The sequence below is a fragment of the Stenella coeruleoalba genome (genome assembly GCF_951394435.1).
Source record: "Stenella coeruleoalba genome assembly, chromosome: 2".
NCBI classification, from domain to species: Eukaryota; Metazoa; Chordata; class Mammalia; order Artiodactyla; family Delphinidae; genus Stenella; species Stenella coeruleoalba.
In genome coordinates, this window is record NC_137147.1 from 14876584 (window position 1) to 14898889 (window position 22306).

General features: G+C 44.5%; 1 protein-coding gene across 3 annotated transcripts in view; it reads left to right on the top strand.

Annotated features, from left to right (window-relative positions):
• The window catches only part of PTPN21 (protein tyrosine phosphatase non-receptor type 21), a 71873-nt gene that overhangs the window by 36911 nt on the left and 12656 nt on the right, over positions 1–22306 (top strand). For all 3 annotated transcript variants that reach the window (XR_013827215.1, XM_079913956.1, XM_079913957.1), the window contains exons 7-13: positions 485–572; positions 962–1050; positions 2791–2878; positions 3626–3705; positions 9322–9382; positions 11830–11914; positions 16109–17532. Coding sequence is in view for 2 of the 3 variants with exons in the window: in XM_079913956.1 (XP_079770082.1) it covers positions 485–572; positions 962–1050; positions 2791–2878; positions 3626–3705; positions 9322–9382; positions 11830–11914; positions 16109–17532 (1915 nt within the window). In the remaining variant the exon portion in view is untranslated. The remainder of the gene's footprint in view (positions 1–484; positions 573–961; positions 1051–2790; positions 2879–3625; positions 3706–9321; positions 9383–11829; positions 11915–16108; positions 17533–22306) is intronic.

Consider the following 22306-nt stretch of genomic DNA (forward strand, 5'->3'; position numbering starts at 1 on the left):
AGGCTGGAGAGGCACATGTCCATGCAGTTGAGTGCCTTCCTACCTACACACCCATTCTTGTAATTCTGTCACCGGAGCTAAGAAGGATTTCCATCTTCTAACCCTTACTTGCAGCACTTACCGTTTGCAATTTAGCACACAGTGCTTAGTAGTGCCTGATACTTTGGTGGTTTAGAAAGAATTCTAGCTTTCACTGAAGATTTTTTTAGGTGGTGGTTTTATTTCCTGCCTTTCCCCTTACCTGCCTAAAGTACAAGGGGTAGGATCTTACATAACTAACCCTCAGCATTCAGCACAGTGCTTTTGCATGCAGTCGGTTTTCAGTAAATACTGATGCATTGATATAACTAATCACAGATGCTTAGAAACTTGAAATGTTTCTACTGTTTTATGACAAATTGATATGTAGTTTTTTTACAAAAGCTTTTCGTAAAAAATTTTTTTAGTTTTGTGAACAATCTGACTAACTTCTTGTGGGTTGCAGAGGGCTGACAGCTCCTGATGCTGAAATGCTATACATGCAGGAGATAGAGAGGATGGACGGCTATGGAGAAGAGAGCTACCCTGCCAAGGTAAGCGTGGCACAAAGACTGGGCTTGCCAAAGGCATCTTAGTAATTCTGCCAGAAGAGCGGGGAAGCCCAGGGTTGCCCTGCTGTGCAAAGGCCAAAGAAACGTAAAAGCTGAGGTCCTTGTGACCAAAATTTTGTAGTAAAACACATTCCTGTTTTGTGCTTTGTTCTTGGAAGTGCTCTTGAAATAGAGTTCCTTAAGGAGCCCAACTCTGTTTTCATATGTATTTACAAGATGGTAGGTACATTTATACCTTGCAGACTTTTTGCCTTCAGCATAGGTCTTCTGAACATTTCCTATCTGGGACACAAGCGTAGGGAAGTAGGTGTGGTCATTGTGGTTCTTATGCATCTGCTGCCCGAGTTTCCTTTTCCGCTTTCTCCTCTTAGGATAGCCAAGGCAGCGACATATCCATCGGAGCGTGTCTCGAAGGTATCTTTGTGAAACATAAGAATGGAAGGCCTCCTGTGATATTTAGGTATTTTTCTTACATCTTTCTGTGCACTTTCTGTGGCTCCTGTTGGTGATATTTTTTAGTACCTGTGCTAGTTATATCACTCACAAGTAAATCTCTCCCAAGGCCTCACTAGAACATGGAAATATGCCCTCCCTAGAATAAAACAGCACCTGACTGCAATGGTTCTTTTTATAAGATACTTTCTTCAAACCAAATTGTAGAAAATAGTGCTTGTAACGATGGCCTGCTTATGAAATGCTTAAGAATGTGTGACCCTTTTCTTACCATATGAAGGTCCTTCTTTGTCTTGGTGTGAATTTTTCATTTGAGCTCTGGTTTCCAGGGCTATTTCTTGTGGAAACTCTAGGCCTTTCTCTGATTCTAGTTTGTACCAAAATTCCTAAAATACCAACATCTAAAGAAATTTCAATTACTTCTTATAATGTTGATTTTTCTTTTCTTGATTATAAAAAAGTGATACTATCCATTTGTGGAAATCTTGGAATGTATCTAGTAAGAAGGACAGAAAGGATATATAGCAATGTGCTAACAGTGGCTGGCTCTGAACAATGAGATTTCAGGTGATTTAAATTTCCTTTTCAGTATCCTTTGACCCTTCATTTCCTTTGCTTTACTGTCTTTTGGGCCCTGAATCCTCCATGGTGATTAGGACCACAGAGCGTGTACCCGGCTTGGGGAGTAGATCCCCACTCCCAGGCTGTACTGCACTGGGTCAGGTGGCTCCCATTTGGCGATTGCTCTCATGTCCCCAAGCTGCTCATCGTCTTCCAGACATGCTGAGCTGCAGGGTAGGGGGTAGAAATGGATCTGGTCTGCACCGGAAGGGCAGGGCCCTGACATTGGGAGACATCCCACTGGCTTCCTTTATCTCACTGGATAGGAAATTCTAAAATTGCCTTCTTTAATATGATGCTAATAATCTTTAGGTTTAACGGTTAAGCACCAAATTACTACAAATGAATTTTATTTTAAATTTAAATAAATCTAATATAATGGAGAAGGATAAAGAGGGATAGATTTTGTTCTTCCAGACCTATTTTTACCTTTTATAAAATTATACAGTTACTTAATAAAATGGAATATTAATATATAAAATCTGAACATGGTAAAATAGAGTTAGAAAGTTCCAAATCGGAGTTTGAATCCTGGTGAACACACCCAGAATAGTTCACTCTTTGGATTGGAACTTTATCTTCACCCTGCACCACCAGCTTTTCAGAGCAGCTCTCCTCTAGTTTTGTGCCTTATTTTGCCCTGTATACCTGCAGAACTTAACAGTATTTGTCTGCTTCTGTGTTCTCTATCAGCCCTACCCTCCATCTGTGCCCCTTTGAGGGAAGCACTGTCCCTTACTGATCTTAGTATCCTAGGACCTAACACAATTTCTGGTGTTATCATAGTGGGTATCCTTTAAAATGTTTGTTGAATGAGTGAAGGAGGCATTGGCAACCAGCTGAGAGTGGGATATTTGATCAAATTAGTGCAGCCAATGAGGATAAATAGATTTTACATTTTTAAATACTCTGCCTTCATTTTAGTATACATGCTTTTACTTCTTGCCACTAGCTGTTGTCACTTCAATTAGAAAATGCACGCGAGCTGATTAAAACCACTGTTTTCTTTCTAAAATGATAAACAGATAGTAGCTTACATATTAAGCTCAAAAAGGAAAAACTCATATATTCTCTTAGTAAAAAACCTGAGCACTCACATTGCCATTTGCTGTTTGTTGTTCTTTAGGTGGCATGATATTGCTAACATGTCCCACAATAAGTCCTTTTTTGCATTAGAGCTGTCAAATAAAGAGGAGACCATCCAGTTTCAGACTGTGAGTAAACATTAGGAATCTGTATGTAATGTTTTTCCTGAAATTAACACTTCTGTGTGTATGTGTGTTTGGGGGGGGGTAGGATTAAAATTATATAGTATTTCATAGTTTTATAAAACATAAAATTTTATACTACTTTATAACATTTTGTATAGTAGTACTTAGCAAAAATTAGTTGCTCAGTAAATACTGTTGAATGAATGAATGAGTCTTTGGATAAATACTATCTGATTATGATCTCTAAATTAAATTTAAGGGACTATTAAGTATGGGAGAGAGTAAACACTGGTATCTTAACTTCCACTGATAAGTGAACAGCTCTTTAGAAATACAATTTCACAGTTACTTTTACTCTCTTGACAAAAGCAATAAGTCACTGAGTCATTTTGTTTAAAAATGTCTTTGAGTATCTAGTCAGTAATAAAAACGTTTTATTTAAAAATGTCTTTGAGTATCTAATTGTCAGTAGTAGAAGTGGACATTTTCATAATTTTAAAATTTCTAAGTCATTTTGAAACTGTTTAATGTAAGAATCACACCGTTGAGCAGCTTTTTGTTTGTCTTCATAATCTGAGTCCTAATTACAGCATTCATATGAGGGGTGCAATTTTAGAAAATGAGAGAATCCCAATGTGTGGAAAGTGACTTTGAAATAATATGTCACCCAGTTCTGTCTTGTTCTCAGATAAGCTCTGTATCAGGTTGTAGATGTGCTTTTGTTTACTTTGTGCATATTTTGTTTGCTAGGAAGACATGGAAACAGCAAAATACGTGTGGAGACTCTGTGTTGCGCGACACAAGTTTTACAGATTGAATCAGTGCAGCCTGTAAGTATACCCTGCTCACAGAAACTGTGGGAGGTGATAAGCTTAGAAGTTTTCATCTCAAACTATAGTATATCATCTAGAAAGGCAAATTTAAAAAAGGAAAAGATATCATTTTTATAATAATCTCTTTACTTTTGGATGTCAAAATTTTATTTCTCAGTTTTAGCTTTGGACCAACCTCTAATAACTACAGATATGCCTCTAAGATTTCTTTCAGCTAGTAACTAGAATTATTCTAATTCATGAAAGCTAAAATGGAATTTTTTTTTTAATCAACATTTTGAGTAAAAAAAGGTTATTCAGCTTTTCAAGCCTTTTGAAGAATTTATACCCCTTGTTCCTAAATGTACGTTTTCCTTAGCCCACATGGGTTTCCCCCTTCTGCCGGATCATTCCCATCAGGATACAAACATGCTGTAATATTTTACCTCTTAAAAATTTTCCTTCGTTCCACATGCCCTCTAGTCACGGTGCCGTACCTCTCTTCTCTTCTACAGCTGATTTCTTCAAAAGAGCTGTATAATCTTGCTCTCTCGCCTTCCTTCCACTCCATTTCCCCTAAGCTGCCACGGCACTGATGCCGCTTGTCGGAGTGACAGTGACTTTCACCCAGTGGTCATTTCAGGAAGTTCTTTCACTTGACTCCTGGGCAGCACCGAAGCTCTGCTCATCCCTTCCCCCCTGCTCCCTGCTCTTCCTTGGCTGCCAGGACCCCACGCTCTCCTGCTTTTTCTCTTTCTAAGCCTATTTCTTCTCAGTCGGCTTTGCTGGTTTAATCCTCGGACCTCTTCTCATCTACACTTGTTCTCTAGGGGATTTGGCTTGACCCAGGCTTCAAAGCAGCATTGATATACTAAAGTGCACCCGACTTCATTTCTAGTCCTGTCTTCCCCCTGAGCACTTGACTTGCACACCCTACTGACATCTCTACTTGGGTGCCTAACAGGCTTCTCCAATTTGATATGCCTAAAACCAAACTCTTGACGTGCTCCTCTTCCTGCCCCCGAGTCTGCTTCTTCCTACTGTCCCCCATTTCGACAGATGGCGGCACACCATAGTCACTCAGGCCCCAAACCTAGAAGTACTACTTAATTCCTGTTGCCCTTTCATCCCACATCCAATTCGTCAGTACGCTCTGCAAATTCTGCCTTCAAAACATATCTAAATCTGACCATTTGTACAATTCTTTCAGCTGATGACTTAGTGCTGGCTGCCATAGTTCTCGTCTGGAATACTGCTGAAGCCGCCTTTTTTTTTTTTTTTTTTTTTTGGCTGCGTTGGGTCTTCGTTGCTGTGCACGGGCTTTCTCTAGTTGCGGAGAGTGGGGGCTACTCTTCGTTGCGGTGCATGGTTTCTTATTGTGGTGACTTGTTGCAGAGCACAGGCTCTAGGCACGCAGGCTTCAGTAGTTATGGCACGCGGGCTCACGAGCTTAGTTGCTCCGCAGCATGTGGGATCAACCTGGACCAGGGCTCAAACCCGTGTCCCCTGCATTGGCAGGCGGATTCTTAACCACTGCAGCACCAGGGAAGTCCGATAACTTTAATTTTTATGGTCATTTCTTTTAAGGCTCTCAATCCAGACTGTGCTTAGTCACATTTAAAGTGATAATGATTCTGAAGTATTGATAGACTCGTTCCCATGGTCCAGATGGGCATTTAACGAAACCGCAGCAGGCCTGGAACTGGGCAGTGAATTCTGGACATCAGGTTCAGGCTGGGGTGACCAGTGGCTCAGGAGATGGACTCTGCTTGCGTAGAAAGGAGGCCTTTGCTCCTAAGTGTCCCCTTCCCCGCTCCTCAGTCCCGATACATTGTCTAATGGTGTTTGGGGTGGCCTCATGTGAGTCCTCTAATCTTGACCTAGATGACTCTATTTTAGAATTTATAGAATGACGTGATCCATCTTCAGTCTTGCTCTCTCTCTCCACTTTCAAAGTACATTAGGTAACAATCATCTTTTTTATGTCACCCAAGCCTTAAAAATGTTAGATAACAACAATCTCTTTGCTTTTTAATTCATAAAATGGGGATAATGGGGCTTTTACTTAACATTTCTTTAGGGTTGGAATAGGAATTAAATGAGGTAATGTCAATCTCTTAGGTGAAATGACTTCTCTCGCACTCTTCCCCACATGAAGCCCCAGAACTGGTCATGCTATAATCGACCTCCTGAATTTATATGAGAAGAGCCTGGAAGGGAAGAGGACTCTTGAGAGGGGTCTTGGTATGGGAGGCTTTTCTCTCTCCTCTCTGGGGGGAGCGGGGGAAGGGGAGGTTGGTATCCCCCAACCTGCAAAGCCAAGTGGTAGAAGTTTCCACAGACTTTCTCTAGAGGGGGAAGTTGGATTTCTGTCACCAGTGGGCTGCTTGCTGAGCCTTGTCAGAGGGTTGGTCTGTGTTCCCTGCAGTTTACGTGTAAACTGAATATGGGTGAATACGGCAGCTGGTCTCTGTTCTGGAGACTTCTGTGATCAGGAGATGGACTGGGGAGGCCCTCCTGGAAGGGGATGGGGTTGCCCCACTTCTTCGAGGCCTACTGCAGGGTTTGAAGAGACTGCGAGAGGCTTGGCAGAAGAGAGTGACCCCTATCCCGTTAAAGGAAGGTCATTAAGATCAACATTTCCTAGGTATTTCCACCATCCAACATATTTTTTGTTCATCCAAAGCGCACTCCTCTGCACTAGCTAGAAATATATAGGAAAGAAAGCTCACAAAGCGAAAGTCGGACGACTCTTAGCAATTCACAGCCTTTACAGCTCAACTGGAAATGCTTAGCCATGAGCATCGACTTCAGTCCTCACTCGCTATTTCATTCATTTATTCAGCAAACATTTGGCACCTTCCTTGTGTGCCAGGCACCAGTGGTACCACGGTGTGTCGTCTGCCTCCATGGAGCCTACGAATCTGTTGAGGTTGGGAGGGGGTGAGACAGATAGTCAGCTGTTAGGGGCCTGTGCTCAGGAGTCCGACAGACCTGCCTGGTTCAAGTGCCAGTTCTGCTTATTTGCCACATGGCCAGGAGCAATTTACTTAATCTAAGGATCAGTTTCCTCATCTGTAAAATCAGGATAACTGGCCTCCTTTATGGGGTTGGTGTTAGGATCCCATGAGGTAATCAGGTATAGCCTTCAGCACTGTTTTCAGTAAGTAATACCATTTGTTTTACTTGGGCTAGCAGCCGTTTCTTATTTTGTCGTCTCCAGTACACGCATTACAGTGGTTTTCTTTTTTTTTTTTCTAAGTTCTTCAACTGCCTCAGTGTTAGCAGCACCCATCAGCATAGTAACTGCCCCAAAACACAACCAACAGTTACACCATTTTCTCCTGTGTACTAAGTTTAGGACAGCTGATCTCAGAGCAAACTGCCTTTATAAGAATGTTGGCAGGAAGAAAGAGGAGGTTAGAATATTAGAACCGATGGTGTGGCTGCCTGCGTCACGGTTTGGCAGGCGGAAGACGTACTAGTTGGTGTTCAGCAGAAGTGGCCTCTCCGGGGGGCAGTGCCGCCTCCGTCCTGGGTGCCACCAGCAAGGTGCCAAAATAGATCCCGAGTGTGGGAGTTGCCACCTGTGCTGCTAAGCTGTGCACCCTTGGATTTGGGGTTTAACACGCTTAAGTTTATTCTCGTTTCTGCTGGGCAATCCTGGACATGGTGTTGGAGGTTTCTATCAGCAACCTTTCTCCCCATCTGTGAATTTTGAATTTATAGTACTTTAAAAGTTTGGTCAGTTTACTGAGTCTCTGGACTAAATGTAAACTTCAAAGGACCCAGTTGGCCTAAACAATGGAGAATAAAGGGAAAGAAAATTTCAAGGCTACAAAATGCAGTGTCTTCAGATTCTGGACACGAATTTTAAGAATATATTAATGTGCAGTTAAGGAGTGCTTAAGAAAAAAAGGCCCAGACACACCCTCCTGACTTGTTCCACTAAGGAGGCCTCCTCCTTTACTAATATATAATGCTTTACCAATTGATGCAGGTATTTTTGCAGTCTAATGGAATTAACATCCATTTTATTATTGTTAAGTAATAACTACTGGCAGAATGGGGAACATCTTTGGGAAAGAGACGTCTTTTTTTTTTTTTTTTTTTGAGACATCTATTCTTCATCAACAATCTTAATACCTTCCAGCGATAATAAAAGGATATTATTAAAGAAAGCATTTAATCAAAAAAAGTCAACTCTTAAAAGCAACTGTAGCTACTTGATAAGCTCCTAATAATCAGTAAAATATTTTTAATCTCAAAAATCTTGTAAAGGTTAGCTAATATTTAGGGTTTGAATATAGGAAATCAGTTGTTAGAGTGCTAAGAATAATGTTAATTTATGAGACATGAGGCTTGAGATTATGGTAAATTTACTGATTAAATGGAGCTAGTGTTTACTTTGTGGATTTTCCAGTAATTAGTCCTTAGAACACTATAACCAAGGGTCACAAAATTTTTTTTTTTTTTTTTTTTGGTGGTACACAGGCCTCTCACTGTTGTGGCCTCTCCTGTTGTGGAGCGCAGGCTCAGCAGCCATGGCTCATGGGCCCAGCCGCTCCGCGGCATGTGGGATCTTCCCGGACCGGGGCACGAACCCACGTCCCCTGCATCGGCAGGCGGACTCTCAACCACTGCACCACCAGGGAAGCCCACAAAATATTTCTGTAATTAGTAATTATGTGTCACATGCTCATGAGCTAGGAACAAATGGTCAAAGTTTTTTCAAAAAGTGCTTTGACAAAATTAGATCATCAACACAGCCAAGAATCCTATGTGTTTAGGTTCCTAGATCTTATTTGCAATGTAACTGACCACACATAAGAACAACAATAAAAAAATGTCTACCTCTGTGTTAAAAAGATTGAATTACCAAAGGACTTTTCTGTTTGTTTGTGAGCTACGTTCATTCAAAGATGGAGCTTGCTGTGAATATCTTAAAATCTCAGATTATCTGATAAATATTAGTCGGCACTCCTGAATATTCTCATTCCTTTTTAAAAAGTACACTTAAAACCAGAGAGAAGTTTCTTGCTAAGAAAAGTGAATGGATTTATCACAGGCCCACCAAACCAATTTTCCTACTGTTTCTCTTTCCCTACCTTAGTTCCTTAGAGGAAATATAGATTCTTAAGTTTCCAAAGTTATAACCTTATCTCTTCATGGAGGTGGTCAGTGCTGAGCCAGGCCTACAGGAGAGATGCATTTGCACTGAATCTTGCTTCCCTTGGGATGAGTTTGCGGCCCTCTGGCATGGCCTGTTTTCCCCTCTGCTTCTGGTCACTCCAGACGTTCCACCCAAATGGACCAGGGAAAGTTACTGCTGCCCATCCCTCTGGTAGTCCAGGTGACTGATGCCCCATGAGGCTCAAACCCTGGAGTGTGGTCAGAGGGATCTGGGCATCAGGAAAGGGCCGAGGCCCCAGGTAAGGACAGAAAATCTCCTTTCTTTTCTCTAATTTATGATTGGATTAGTTTGTCTTTTGCTTTAGAAGATTTATTGTTTTATCTTCTTATTAACTTATTTTGGTAGAATTAGGAAGGTTATGTATATATGAGTGTATATATATATATATATATATATATATATATATATATATATTCTCAAAGACATGTCTTATTTTACAGGCAAACTCAGACCGTCATAGTGAACCCAATTAGGAGGAGGTCTTCTTCGAGGATGTCTCTGGTAAGAAAGAAGGAAAACTACAGTTGGTCTTTTTCTTTTAGTGATGTCATCTTCCTTAATAAAATATGCTTTTAGCACTGTTAATTTTTAGTTTGAACCACAAAAGTGTGCTGATATTTGACCAAAGAAATGGTGATTTTCCATAACTTAAGCCTAATATTTATATAATATATATAATATTTATTATATTATACATATTTAAATATTAGGTCCAACCTCATATTAAAAATTTTGTGAAAATGACTCTACTACCCAAAGCAATCTACAGATTCAATGCAATCCCTATCAAATTACCACTGGCATTTTTCACAGAACTAGAACAAAAAATTTCACAATTTATATGGAAACACAAAAGACCCCGAATAGCCAAAGCAATCTTGAGAATGAAAAATGGAGTTAGAGGAATCAGGCTCCCTGACTTCAGACTATACTACAAAGCTACAGTAATCAAGACAGTATGGTACTGGCACAAAAACAGAAATATAGATCAATGGAACAGGATAGAAAGCCCAGAGATAAACCCACACACATATGGTCACCTTATCTTTGATAAAGGAGGCAAGAATATACAGTGGAGAAAAGACAGCCTCTTCAATAAGTGGTGCTGGGAAAACTGGACAGGTACATGTAAAAGTATGAGATTAGAACACTCCCTAACACCATACACAAAAATAAGCTCAAAATGGATTAAAGACCTAAATGTAAGGCCAGAAACTATCAAACTCTTAGAGGAAAACATAGGCAGAACACTTTATGACATAAATCACAGCAAGATCCTTTTTGACCCACCTCCTAGAGAAATGGAAATAAAATAAAAAAATAAACAAATGTGACTTAATGAAACTTCAAAGCTTTTGCACAGCAAAGGAAACCATAAACAAGACCAAAAGACAGCCCTCAGAATGGGGGAAAATATTTGCAAATGAAGCAACTGACAAAGGATTAATCTCCAAAATTTACAAGCAGCTTATGCAGCTCAATAACAAAAAAACAAACAACCCAATCCAAAAATGGGCAGAAGACCTAAACAGAAATTTCCTCAAAGAAGATATACAGATTGGCAACAAACACATGAAAGAATGCTCAACATCATTAATCATTAGAGAAATGCAAATCAAAACTACAATGAGATATCATCTCACACCAGTCAGAATGGCCATCATCAAAGAATCTAGAAACAATAAATGCTGGAGAGGGTGTGGAGAAAAGGGAACACTCTTGCACTGCTGGTGGGCATGTAAATTGCTAGAGCCACTATGGAGAACAGTATGGAGGTTCCTTAAAAAACTACAAATAGAACTATCATACTACCCAGCAATCCCACTACTGGGCATATACCCTGAGAAAACCATAATTCAAAGAGTCATGTACCACAATGTTCATTGCACCTCTATTTACAATAGCCAGGAGATGGAAGCAACCCAGGTGTCCATCATTGGATGAATGGATAAAGATGTGGCACATATATACAATGGAATATTACTCAGCCATAAAAAGAAACGAAATTGAGTTATTTGTAGTGAGGTGGATGGACCTAGAGTCTGTCATACAGAGTGAAGTAAGTCAGAAAGAAAAACAGATACCGTATGCTAACACATATATATGGAATCTAAGGAAAAACAAAAAAGGTTATGAAGAACCTAGGGGTAAGACAGGAATAAAGACACAGACCTACCAGAGAATGGACTTGAGGATATGGGGAGGGGGAAGTGTAAGCTGTGACAAAGTGAGAGAGTGGCATGGACATATATACACTACCAAATGTAAAATAGATAGCTAGTGGGAAGCAGCCGCGTGGCACAGGGAGATCAGCTCTGTGCTTTGTGATCACCTAGAGGGGTGGGATAGGGAGGGTGGGAGGGAGAGAGACACAAGAGGGAAGATATATGGGAACATATGTATATATATAACTGATTCACTTTGTTATAAAGCAGAAACTAACACACCACTGTAAAGCAATTATACTCCAATAAAGATGTTAAAAAATTTTTTTGACTCTTAGCCAAGAGTAATCAGTAGATATTTAAAATACTAGATGATTTTGCCTAATAAGATTAAATATACTACATATAAGCTTCTTATGTTCAATTGTTTATATAAGAATTCAGGAAATTTTTGTCTATTCCTTCTTGCTCTTAACTTTTTGGATACAGCTTGTTTTCTTGTGCTGTCTGATGTCTGATATCAGCGCATAGGGCTTAGCATTGCCATTCTGGCACTGAAAATGAAACACTGAAATGATACACTGAAAATGAAACACTGAAATGAAACACTGAAAATGATAGATATGGTAAGAGCTATAGGGTCTTCATATTTATTTTTCATATATAATACGTTTGGCTGCTTTAGAAGTTTTTAATGGAGAGAAAGAAACCAGCAGAAAATTACTGTACACATATTATATAGGCAATGTGTTTTAATGCTGTTTCCAATTTTCCATTTCTCAGCCTAAACCCCAGCCCTATGTGATGCCTCCCCCACCCCAGCTGCATTATAATGGACATTATACAGAACCATACACTTCTTCCCAAGGTAAAGTACACTCTTTCTGAAATGCCTTACAAAATTATTATGAGTAAATTAATGAGGACTTGGAGATCTTGAAGCCAGGATAGTTTTTGGCTGAAGTTACATCCAAAGTTGTTGTCATGATTATAGCCAACCTGGATTCATAGAAGAAGCTGCCATTATAAAGTCAGTTTTTTGGAAATGGGTGGAAAATATTCAATATCAAATTTTGATGCTCAAGTTTGGCCCACGGGCACTCCTTCAAGGTGGTTCCCGTGTCCTGTTAACACACCCCAGTAGCTTTTGAGTGCTTCCTTGCTTTCCAGCTCTGGGATGTCCCAAGCTCATTTTGTTTTTTCCTGCCTGAGACCTTCCCACTGTAAAGTATTAAACATTTTATTTTTATCTATTTGCGTTCCTCTTTCACATGATGGGCATAGGGAGCTGTATTTAAACAGCGCCTCCGAAGCTAAGTCTCCAGCATTCATTTTACAGACTCTGCCCACAGGGCTCTGCTATAAAGGCTGAGGGGATTTACGCAGAGAAGTAATTCCGTATCTCAAGAAGCTTGGATTCTAATGGTGGAGGATAAGACAAGTACACAAATAACTTAAATACAAAGAGAACATGATTGTTGTGATGAGAGAGAGCGAGCAATTGCTCATCATGCTGGAGAGACTGAGAAAGGCTTTTTGGACCTCAAAAGATGGGTAGATTTCCATATGTAGAGAGAGGCAGGTTCCTGTTGGGATTGCTGCTCCTGGTTTTGTGAAGGGGGTGTGGATAGTGAATGCATTGGCACAAACAAGGAAGAGGGTGGCTGGACTCAGTCCCACAGGGAACTGGTAGAACATGGTGTGTGAAGGGACTGGAAGGTGGGTGGTGACGCATTGCTGGTGCCGGGCCTTGTGTGTAAGATGAGACTTTCCGTGCAGTGCGACGGGTGGGTGGGAGGGGATGGATTGGGCTCTGGGTTCCCAGAGTGTCCCCCTCAGGATGTTTTCACCTTCTTCACGGTCTTCTCCTCCTTGCACACTGCCCTCCTTTGGTTTTGTGACCCCAGCTCCCACCCACTTCCAGGAAAAGGCTCTTCTCTCTGCACTGTTAGTGTTTCCTTGCTGTTCATCCCTTTTCCTCCATCTGTAAGCATCCTACTATTTTTCCTCTCTTCTCTCTTCAAACTGCAGTTTGAATTATTTTTTTCTTTCATTTTTCACCCCACTTCTGAGAGTAACACGTGTGTGCTCCTTCTGCCTCCTGGTTACCCCTTTACTTCTCCTACCTTTGCTACTCTGTTCAAGCTGCCCTCTCACAGGTCCCCAGAGCCCCGCACATTCTCCTTCCCATCCGATTCCAGCAGTCTAGGCTATTGACAGACCTCTCTTCCCTGCACTGGGTTCTCCCTCCTCCTGTACCATCGGTGTTCACTGCTCCCAAAGTCTGCCCAGTGCCTCTTCTCCCCCCGCGGGCTTCTGCAGCAGCCTCGTTTCATCCATGGTTCGGGTTTCAGCGAGGATGACTGTGTTTCCCACCCCGTCATCACTGCTATGCTCCAGCCCCACATTTCATCTGTCTGACAACTGTTGGGGCAGTGAAAGGAGCTACTGCATGTGAGCCCTCAGCGGGCTACCCGGCTGAGTGGGAAGCACTCAGTGAATATTATCCACCATTACAGCTTGCTGAAGACTGACATCCTGCATTTGAGCCCATCACTCTAGTCCACAAGCCCCTTTGCCCAAGTTCCTTAGTTCTTTACGACGAAGTCACCCTCCTGGTTACTTGGATTCCAAACTGCATGTAATTTTTCTTTTCTCTTTTTGCCTTCAATACCCCGACAGTTGCAAACCCTATTGCCTCTGATGAACTCCATGTAACACCTCTTCCATGTCCCCTTCGCCCTGTCCCTCTGCTGCTAATCCAGTTCTTTTTTTTTTAAACATCTCATTAGTTCTTGCATCATAGCTGCTGATAGCTTCAGTCTTCAATCCCCACTTGCCCTGGTTCACCTGACACTCAGCAGCCAGGCTCATCTTATCCCCTCTCCCTGACGATCGTTCCTTTGTCTAGTGTTCAACGTTCTCTGTGATGTTTCTTCATGCTACTCTTCCTGTCTTATTCCCCACTGTTCTCTACCCTCTCCGGCTACCTGGTACTCCAGCCAGACCGAGCACGCCCTCTGTGCCTTGTCTCCCAGCTTTGCCCGCACTGCTCTGTCACCCACAAGGGTCCTTATCCCATGCACCCTCCTGCCCACATGCTTCCGCCCAGTCAGGATGGGCTAGGCTGCCGTGTGGGAACCAATTCTAAACTCTTAGTGGCTTACACAGGAAAGCTTACTTCTTTCTCAGGTTACCCGTGTCCATTGTGCACTGGCAGGAGGGCTCTGCTCCACGTCAGCCTGCCCCAGGGACTCGGGCTGGGGTCCCTTTCCATCTGGAATGTTGGGCACGGTGGCAAGGAGAAGGGAGCCTGGAGATTGCTGGGTGGGATCCGAGTGATCCGCGCGCACTCAGAGGTAGAGAGCCCGGCTACTGATGAAACCCCACCCACATACCCCTTGAGGGCTGTATCCCCTGGGGGGCTGTTCTTGGTCTTCTCCCTGTCCCGTCAGCCTGGCCCAAGCTGGAAGCGATCCTCCTCTCCTCCGGACTCCTGTAACGCTTATCTCCTTTCATTGTCACGCTTCTTCCTTGGATCCTGGTGATTTGGGTACACACCTTTCCCTTTATATTTATCTGGATTCCAGTCATTTTCCCCCCGTTAGTTCTTAGCATAGTCTTTCACACATACAGACTCGTAAATGAATGGTTCATGGAGTACCCAGAGGAGCCTGGAGATGGGGAGGCCAGGCCGGCGGGTATTGTGCGAGTCTGGACGGGCTTGAACGAGGCTGAGCTGTGACAGCAGTGAGTAGAGGGGACTCCGTAGACGCACATTGCAGAGTGTTCCAGATACGGGAAATGGACAGGAACAAGGAAGCATTGCGTGTCCATAGGAAGAAACAGTGGTGCGTTTGAGGCCCATCCCTTTGTGGCTGTATGTGCCACACACGAGGCTGTGGCATGTTCACTTTGATAATCATTTGGCACTTAAACCGCCAAGAGGCTTTTGAATCGAAAAAAGAATGCTTTTCGATGGCAACTGTTCTCTGATGGTTAGAAATCACCCTCGTTAGTTTTCCAGGTGAACTACAGGTTGGACTGAAGAAGCATGCCTCCTACCAGCCCCGACCAGGTGCACAGACAGCCAAGCTAGATTCTGCTAGCTGGGACCCCAGTCTTACTGCAGCATGGGGGCTGGAGCAGGGGGCAGGTGTGGCTGTCTTGGCAAGGCTCTTCTTGGCTTCTGGCCCCTAGTGAGGTATACAGCTACTGGTGACACTGTTGGACCTGAAGAGGCTCAGATCCTGCCCAACTGTTGCCCTTTTGTGTCTTCACTGTGGAAGAATCTATACAGCCCGCCTAGAGTTTCATTGAAGGAACTGTTTACAGACAGTTGGTGCTTGAACTAGCTCAGCATCATCAAGGCCACATCTCCAGTGAGGGGAGAAAGCAGAGTCAGAGACCCAAAGCCCTGAACAGTATCTCTGCCTGCAGTCCCCCAGACTTCCAGAAAGCCTGCTTTGTGTCTCTAGTAAAACACGTTTTTGACTTTCAGAAAAAGACAGTGTTCTGTGGCACAGTTGTACTCTCAATATTGGACTTAGATTTGGCTGCTCTTTATTGGGTGTCAAATCCTGGATACCACCCTTAGAGTAGGCAGGGCCATCCCCATTCTCTAGATGAGGAGGCGAGGCTCCCAGAAACCCCCTGTCCAGGGTCACTCAGAGCTGTGGCTAGAGCCAGGTCACTTCAGGGTGGAGTTTCATGAGGTACGCTGAGAATGTCATCAACGTTCGGGGCCTGTCTTAGTATTTGTCTAGAGTAATTGATCCACTTTTGTACATTCAGAAAATCTCATTTTAAAATATACATTTTTTTTTTTTTTTGCGGTACGCGGGCCTCTCACTGTTGTGGCCTCTCCCGTTGCGGAGCACAGCCTCTGGACGCGCAGGCTCAGCGGCCATGGCTCACGGGCCCAGCCGCTCCGTGGCATGTGGGATCTTCCCGGACCGGGGCACGAACCTATGTCCCTTGCATCGGCAGGCAGACTCTCAACCGCTGTGCCACCAGGGAAGCCCTAAAATATACATTTTAAATGTTTTGTTTTTCCCCCCAGATAACCTGTTTGTGACCAACCAGAATGGATACTACTGTCACTCTCAGACAAGTTTGGATCGAGTCCAGATTGACCTGAGTGGTCGCCTCCGCAACGGCAGTGTCTACAGTGCACACAGCACCAGCTCCTTAAATAACCCCCAGCCCTACTTGCAGCCCTCACCCATGTCCTCGAACCCAAGCATCACCGGGAGTGACATCATGAGGCCTGACTACGTCCCATCGCACCGGCACAGCGCCCTGATCCCCCCGTCCTACCGCCCGACCCCCGACTATGAGACGGTGATGAAGCAGCTCCACAGAGGCCTGGCGCCCGCCGAGAGGCAGAGCCACTCGCTGAGAAACCTCAACATCGGCAGCTCGTACGCGTACAGCAGGCCCGATGCGCTGGTCTACAGCCAGCCCGAGATCCGGGAGCACGCGCACTTCAGCTCCCCCCCGTCGGCCCACTACCCGTTCAACCTGAATTACAGTTTCCACAGCCAGGCCCCTTACCCATACCCCGCAGAGAGGCGGCCGGTGGTGGGTGCCGTCAGCGTGCCCGAGCTGACCAACGTGCAGCTCCAGGCCCGGGACTACCCAGCCCCCAACATCATGAGGACGCAGGTGTACCGCCCGCCGCCCCCCTACCCGTACCCCAGGCCCGCCAACAGCACCCCTGACCTGTCCCGCCACCTCTACATCAGCAGCAGCAACCCCGATCTCATCACCCGGCGGGTCCATCACTCTGTCCAGACGTTCCAGGAGGACAGCTTGCCGGTGGCGCATTCCCTGCAGGAGGTCAGCGAGCCCCTGACCTCAGCCCGGCACGCCCATCTCCAGAAGAGGAACAGCATTGAGATCGCCGGGCTGACCCACGGCTTTGAGGGCCTGCGGCTCAAGGAGAGGACCATGTCGGCGTCAGCGGCGGACGTGGCTCCGCGGGCCGTCTCCGCGGGCTCCCAGCCAAACGTCGTCACTGAAAGGACAAAGCGAGAAGAGGACGATGAGCAGCAGAGCAGATACGGTCACAAAAAGTCCCTTTCAGACGCCACCATGCTGATACACAGCAGCGAGGAGGAGGAGGAGGACTTGGAGGAGGGGCGCGGGGCGCAGGTGCGGGCGCCCCGGGGCAGCTACTCCCAGCAAGCCCCGCGGAGCGGCCCCCACACGCCCGGACCCCCGGCCGCCGGCCCCACGCACAGCCTTGAGCCCAAGGCCCACGTCACTGAGGCCGAGAGAAAGGGGAGGGCCGGCAGCCCAGTTCCCACGCCCGGGGAAGGCCCGCGGCCCAGGAGGGACGGGCTGCTGACGCCCTCCATGTCCGAGTCCGACCTCACCACGTCCGGGAGGTACCGCGCCAGGAGGGACTCTCTGAAGAAGAGGCCGGTGTCAGATCTCCTCTCCGGAAAGAAGAATGTCGTGGAAGGGCTTCCGCCGTTAGGGGTGAGCCGTTCAGTGTGCGGGGTGGGGGGCGGGGGTTGGCGGGGTCACCCAACCCAGCACGATGCCCTGTACACCTGACTTTTCTCAATGCCTTCTGCCCTCTATCCATCTTTTCTTTCACTCATTACTTCTGATGTTTTTCAGCCTTTTTCCTTTTAAGTTGTTTCAACTCCCCCCCCCCCCCCCCAGCCAACACATATTTTGCCCAGTTTTTGTCTTATTTGTAATACTTTGAGTTTGAGTATCTCTGGAAATAATGGGGAGGGATTAGAATTTTCGTGGTTTTGCTGGAGGTAATAACTTAGGTGAAGTGAAAGGTAAATGTAGGAGGCTCTGTGGAATGGAAGAGAAAGAATGAATGGGAAGTTTTAGTAATGCAGTGTGATGGAAAAGGGAGTAAAGGTTTCACGACTTTAGCCAGGATTGCTTTGTCAGCCACCCGTAAAAATACCCCGCTGTGGTGCAGGGTCTAGGGCTGCTCTTGTTCAGTTTGCTTGTTTGGGGTCTGAGGGAAGCATTCCCCGAAGTGTCCCTAATGTATTCCTTATGTCGCAGTCTGTGTGGGTACAGCTTGAACTGCTGGGCTGTGACCTCTGAGGGCTGGAGGGTGATTCTGGAGCTGGAAGGTGGCACTTTGTCAAGACAAAAAACCCAAGAGCTCCGGGTCTCTTTATTTATTCTTTATATCTTTATTGGAGTATAATTGTTTAACAATATTGTGTTAGTTTCTGCTGTACAACAAAGTGAATCAGCTGTAAGTATACATATTCCCCATATCCCCTCCCTCTTGAACCTCCCTCCCACCCTCCCTATCCCACCCCTCTAGGTGGTCACAAAGCACCGAGCTGATCTCTCTGTGCTATGCGGCTGCTTCCCACTAGAAATCCCTGTTACATTTGGTAGTGTATATATGTCCATGCCACTCTCTCACTTTGTCCCAGCTTCCCCTTCCCCCTCCCCCACCCCATGTCCTCAAGTGTGTTCTCTACGTCTGCATCTTTATTCCTGCCCTGCCACTAGGTTCATCAGTACCATTTTTTTAGTTTCCATATATGTGTGTTAGCATATGGCATTTGTTTTTCTCTTTCTGACTTACTTCACTCTGTATGACAGACTCTAGGTCCATCCATCTCATTACAAATAATTCAATTTTGTTCCTTTTTATGGCTGAGTAATATTCCATTGTATATATGTGCCACATCTTCTTTATCCATTCATCTGTCGATGGACATTTAGGTCGCTTCCATGTCCTGGCAGCTGTAAATAGTGCTGCGGTAAACATTGTGGTACATGACTCTTTTTGAATTATGGTTTTCTCAGGGTATGTGCCCAGTAGTGGGACTGCTGGGTCATATGGTAGTTCTATTTGTAGTTTTTTAAGGAACCTCCATACTGTTCTCCATAGTGGCTGCACCAATTTACATTCCTACCTCCAGGTCTCTTTAAAAGAGAGACTGAGTGAACTGAGAACCCAAGGAAGGTCCCTTGTAGAAAATGCAGCTCCTTAATATTCAGGATGATAAATAACCGTGGTTTAAGCACTTTTTATCTACTTGAGGCAAAATATAAAAGAGCATAACATCATCTCTAGCTGCCATTCCCAGAGCATTTACCATGTGCTGAGCAGGCCATCTGCTTTACCATGTCCAGTTTACAACAGGCCTATTGTTTCTACAGATGAGAAAATAGACTCTGAGATATTAAGTAACTTTCCCAAGGTCACACAGCTAATGAGTGACCGAACTGAAATTTTAAACCCATATTTATCTCCGCAACTGGTTCTCCTATCTTCTACATTGTTCTGCATCGAAGTAGTATATTTTATTAAGTAATAATTGCTTGTCTAAGCTTTGCTGTTCTCTGTCTTTCCACTGAAACCTTTTAACTCTGAGTTCCTCAGCTTTGCCCAGGCATCTGTGGCATTGTCATGTCAGCGTGTCCACTCTGAGTCATCTGGCTTCCTTGCTCAGGCTCCTCCTTGCCCAGGGCTCCATTCCCTGTGCCCTGCGCTCCTGCCAAGTGAAAGTGATTAATTAGCCTATGCATTCTGTCTCCCAGTTGCTCCCAGTGTCCTGGCAGCTAGGGACTCCTCCCCCCATTTTTGCTGGTGGGCATATTCAGACCTGAGGGCGCGTCACAAATGTGGTTCTGCCCTAGTGTATTATTAGATCTTCTAAGATGCTACAAACATCTTCATAAGCAGGAGGAAAGTTCACACAATATTATAGTGGTTATGAAATAGATCAGTATACACAGGCTCAAACTACTTACAGTAGTGCCGTGAATTTAAACGTGTTTTCTTTTAATGGGTTGGAATTGTAAATTTATTTTAAATTTTTCTTGGGAGTACATTCTTACTCATCTGTCTGACAGTAAAGGCCAGTGTCTCAGGTCGGCTGAAGCGGAGGGCATGGGCTCACAATCAGTGATTCAGGGCAGGACAGGGTGTGGACGTGTCTCCCGAAGTAACTGCCTGAGTCCTGAGCCAGCTGGACGGGGCCCTCTCATAGTTGACACTCTTCACTGATTACATCATGAACATAGTTTTTATGTGTGACCTGAGTCTTTCCCCGAATGATACTTGTTTTGAGTAGAGTCCAGTGTTCAAGGCTATTGTCCCCGTAGTTTTGAACGGCCCAGCGAATTCTGCTAAATCTGAGGACTTTTATCGGTTTGGTTCTCTAAAAATACAAAATTTCCCCCTCATTGACTTCTAGACCTATAGTATTAGTGAGATTATGTGATTGGATTATCCTTTTTTACCCCTTCTTTTCGCATAAGGGATCTCCCTACTTAAGGAATGTGAATGGCAGCTGTGGCCCAGGAGAAGGTACAGGACCTAAGAGTGGAAAACTTGGGTCTGAGTCTAGAACCTGCCATTCATTAGTTCTCTGCCCAGTGGGCTGGGCCCTTCACACACCAGGGCCTCAGCTTCTCCATCCGTAACACAGGACGGTCACCCCTCCTCTGTCTGCTGTGGCGTTGTGTTAGGTCCCACATAGGGTTAGGCATGAAAAGTGCTTTCTAAATTCTATGATGCAGCATAACTGATTTTAATGCACGGTTTTCATTGTGTTGACCCTATGTGCCATGTATAAAGAGGCAGCTGTGTGACACTGGGCAAACAACTTAATCTCTCTGACTCCCATTTTCTCATTTGTAACCGAGATGACCCCAGAGAGTTGGGGGAAAATGCTCAGTCAAGTTTAACTTATTACTGTGAGGTGGCATCATACATTTAACTTTTGGCTTCCCAAGAGCTGAAGAGTCCAACCCCCTGCTAATCCTCTGACCCCCTTCATAGTAACTCAGGGTGGCCATTATTTTAATTGTTACAGCAAGCGAATATACTAATATGAATTATGGTTCTAGAGGTTTAGTATTAAAAACAGTGAAATAAATTGCAGAGAAGCAGGAACATTTTAGAATTCTCCACCCATCTCCACCTATGGCGACTTGATTGCTATCTGGAAAAGGTAGACTGGTTTGAGTGCTTGTGCATCTGCATAAGGAGTTTTTGTTTCACCCTTAGTCTTATGTACATTTGAAACCATGCTCTTGTACTCTGAGGGCTAAGTAAGGGGTATTTGAAGTGAGTTTTGACTATAAGACCCTTTCTTCAAATACTGGCTTTGGGGCTTCCCTGGTGGTGCAGTGGTTAGGAATCTGCCTGCCAATGCAGGGGACACGGGTTCAAGCCCTGGTCCGGGAAAATCCCACATGCTGTGGAGCAACTAAGCCCATGCGCCACAACTACTGCACTCTAGAGCCTGCAAGCCACAGCTGCTGAAGCCTGCGCACCTAGAGCCCGTGCTCCGCGACAAGGGAAGCCACCACAATGAGAGGCCAGCGCACCGCAACGAAGAGTAGCCCCCGCTCACTGCAACTAGAAAAAGCCCATGCGCAGAAATGAAGACCCAGCACAGCCAAAAATAAATAAAATAAAATAAAATAAATTTTTAAAAAAATTAAAAAAAAATACTGGCTTTAGAACTGACCTTACCAATCATCCAGCACACGTGTGCTGGGGCCTTTTGAGTCATTTTCAGGCCAAGCAGTGCTGGAGCCACCTCTGCTGGCTGGTGGGAGCTGAGTGTTAAATTTTCAGGCTCTTGTGAGGCCTCTGATGTTCCACTGGCAGATTGAAATTAGCTGTGATGGGAGTATTTGTACCGTGGAACCTGGCAAACTTCACACATCAGAACTGTTCCCACTCTCCTGCCACAAAGTCCATTGTTAAACATTTACCTGCTTTCTGCACGCCACTGTTTTCTGCACACATGAGAATCATGACATTTTAGCCTAAGCAGGAACCTTTTAGTCTGTGTAGCCTCCCTCTCTCCAAGGCTGACAGAGCTGCAGTAAAGTTGATTTTATTTATGAGACAGAAGAGAACTGCTGATTTCATTTATGAGATAGAACTGAGAAAACCATTTCTGTCAAATTAGGGCTACAGTCGTGATAATTACGATGGCTTCCAAGGAGGTGTAGACTATTGAAGAAGACTTGGCATTCCTGGGCTCGTTTGCCTCAGAGAGCAAAATCATTGGCTTTAATAATAACTTTAGGAAACACCAGTTTTCAGGAGACAGAATTCCGTCTGTGCCCTCTCTTGTACCCTCTCTTGGTATAATGATGTTCTCCTCATTTAAAAATGTGGTGGTTCTAACTGCATTTACCAGAGGTGTGGTGAGCTAACCCAGGTCACACAAGTCTGCAACAGAATGTAGAATACAACAGAGCCACCAGAGAAGACATTGAAAAAGAACAAATT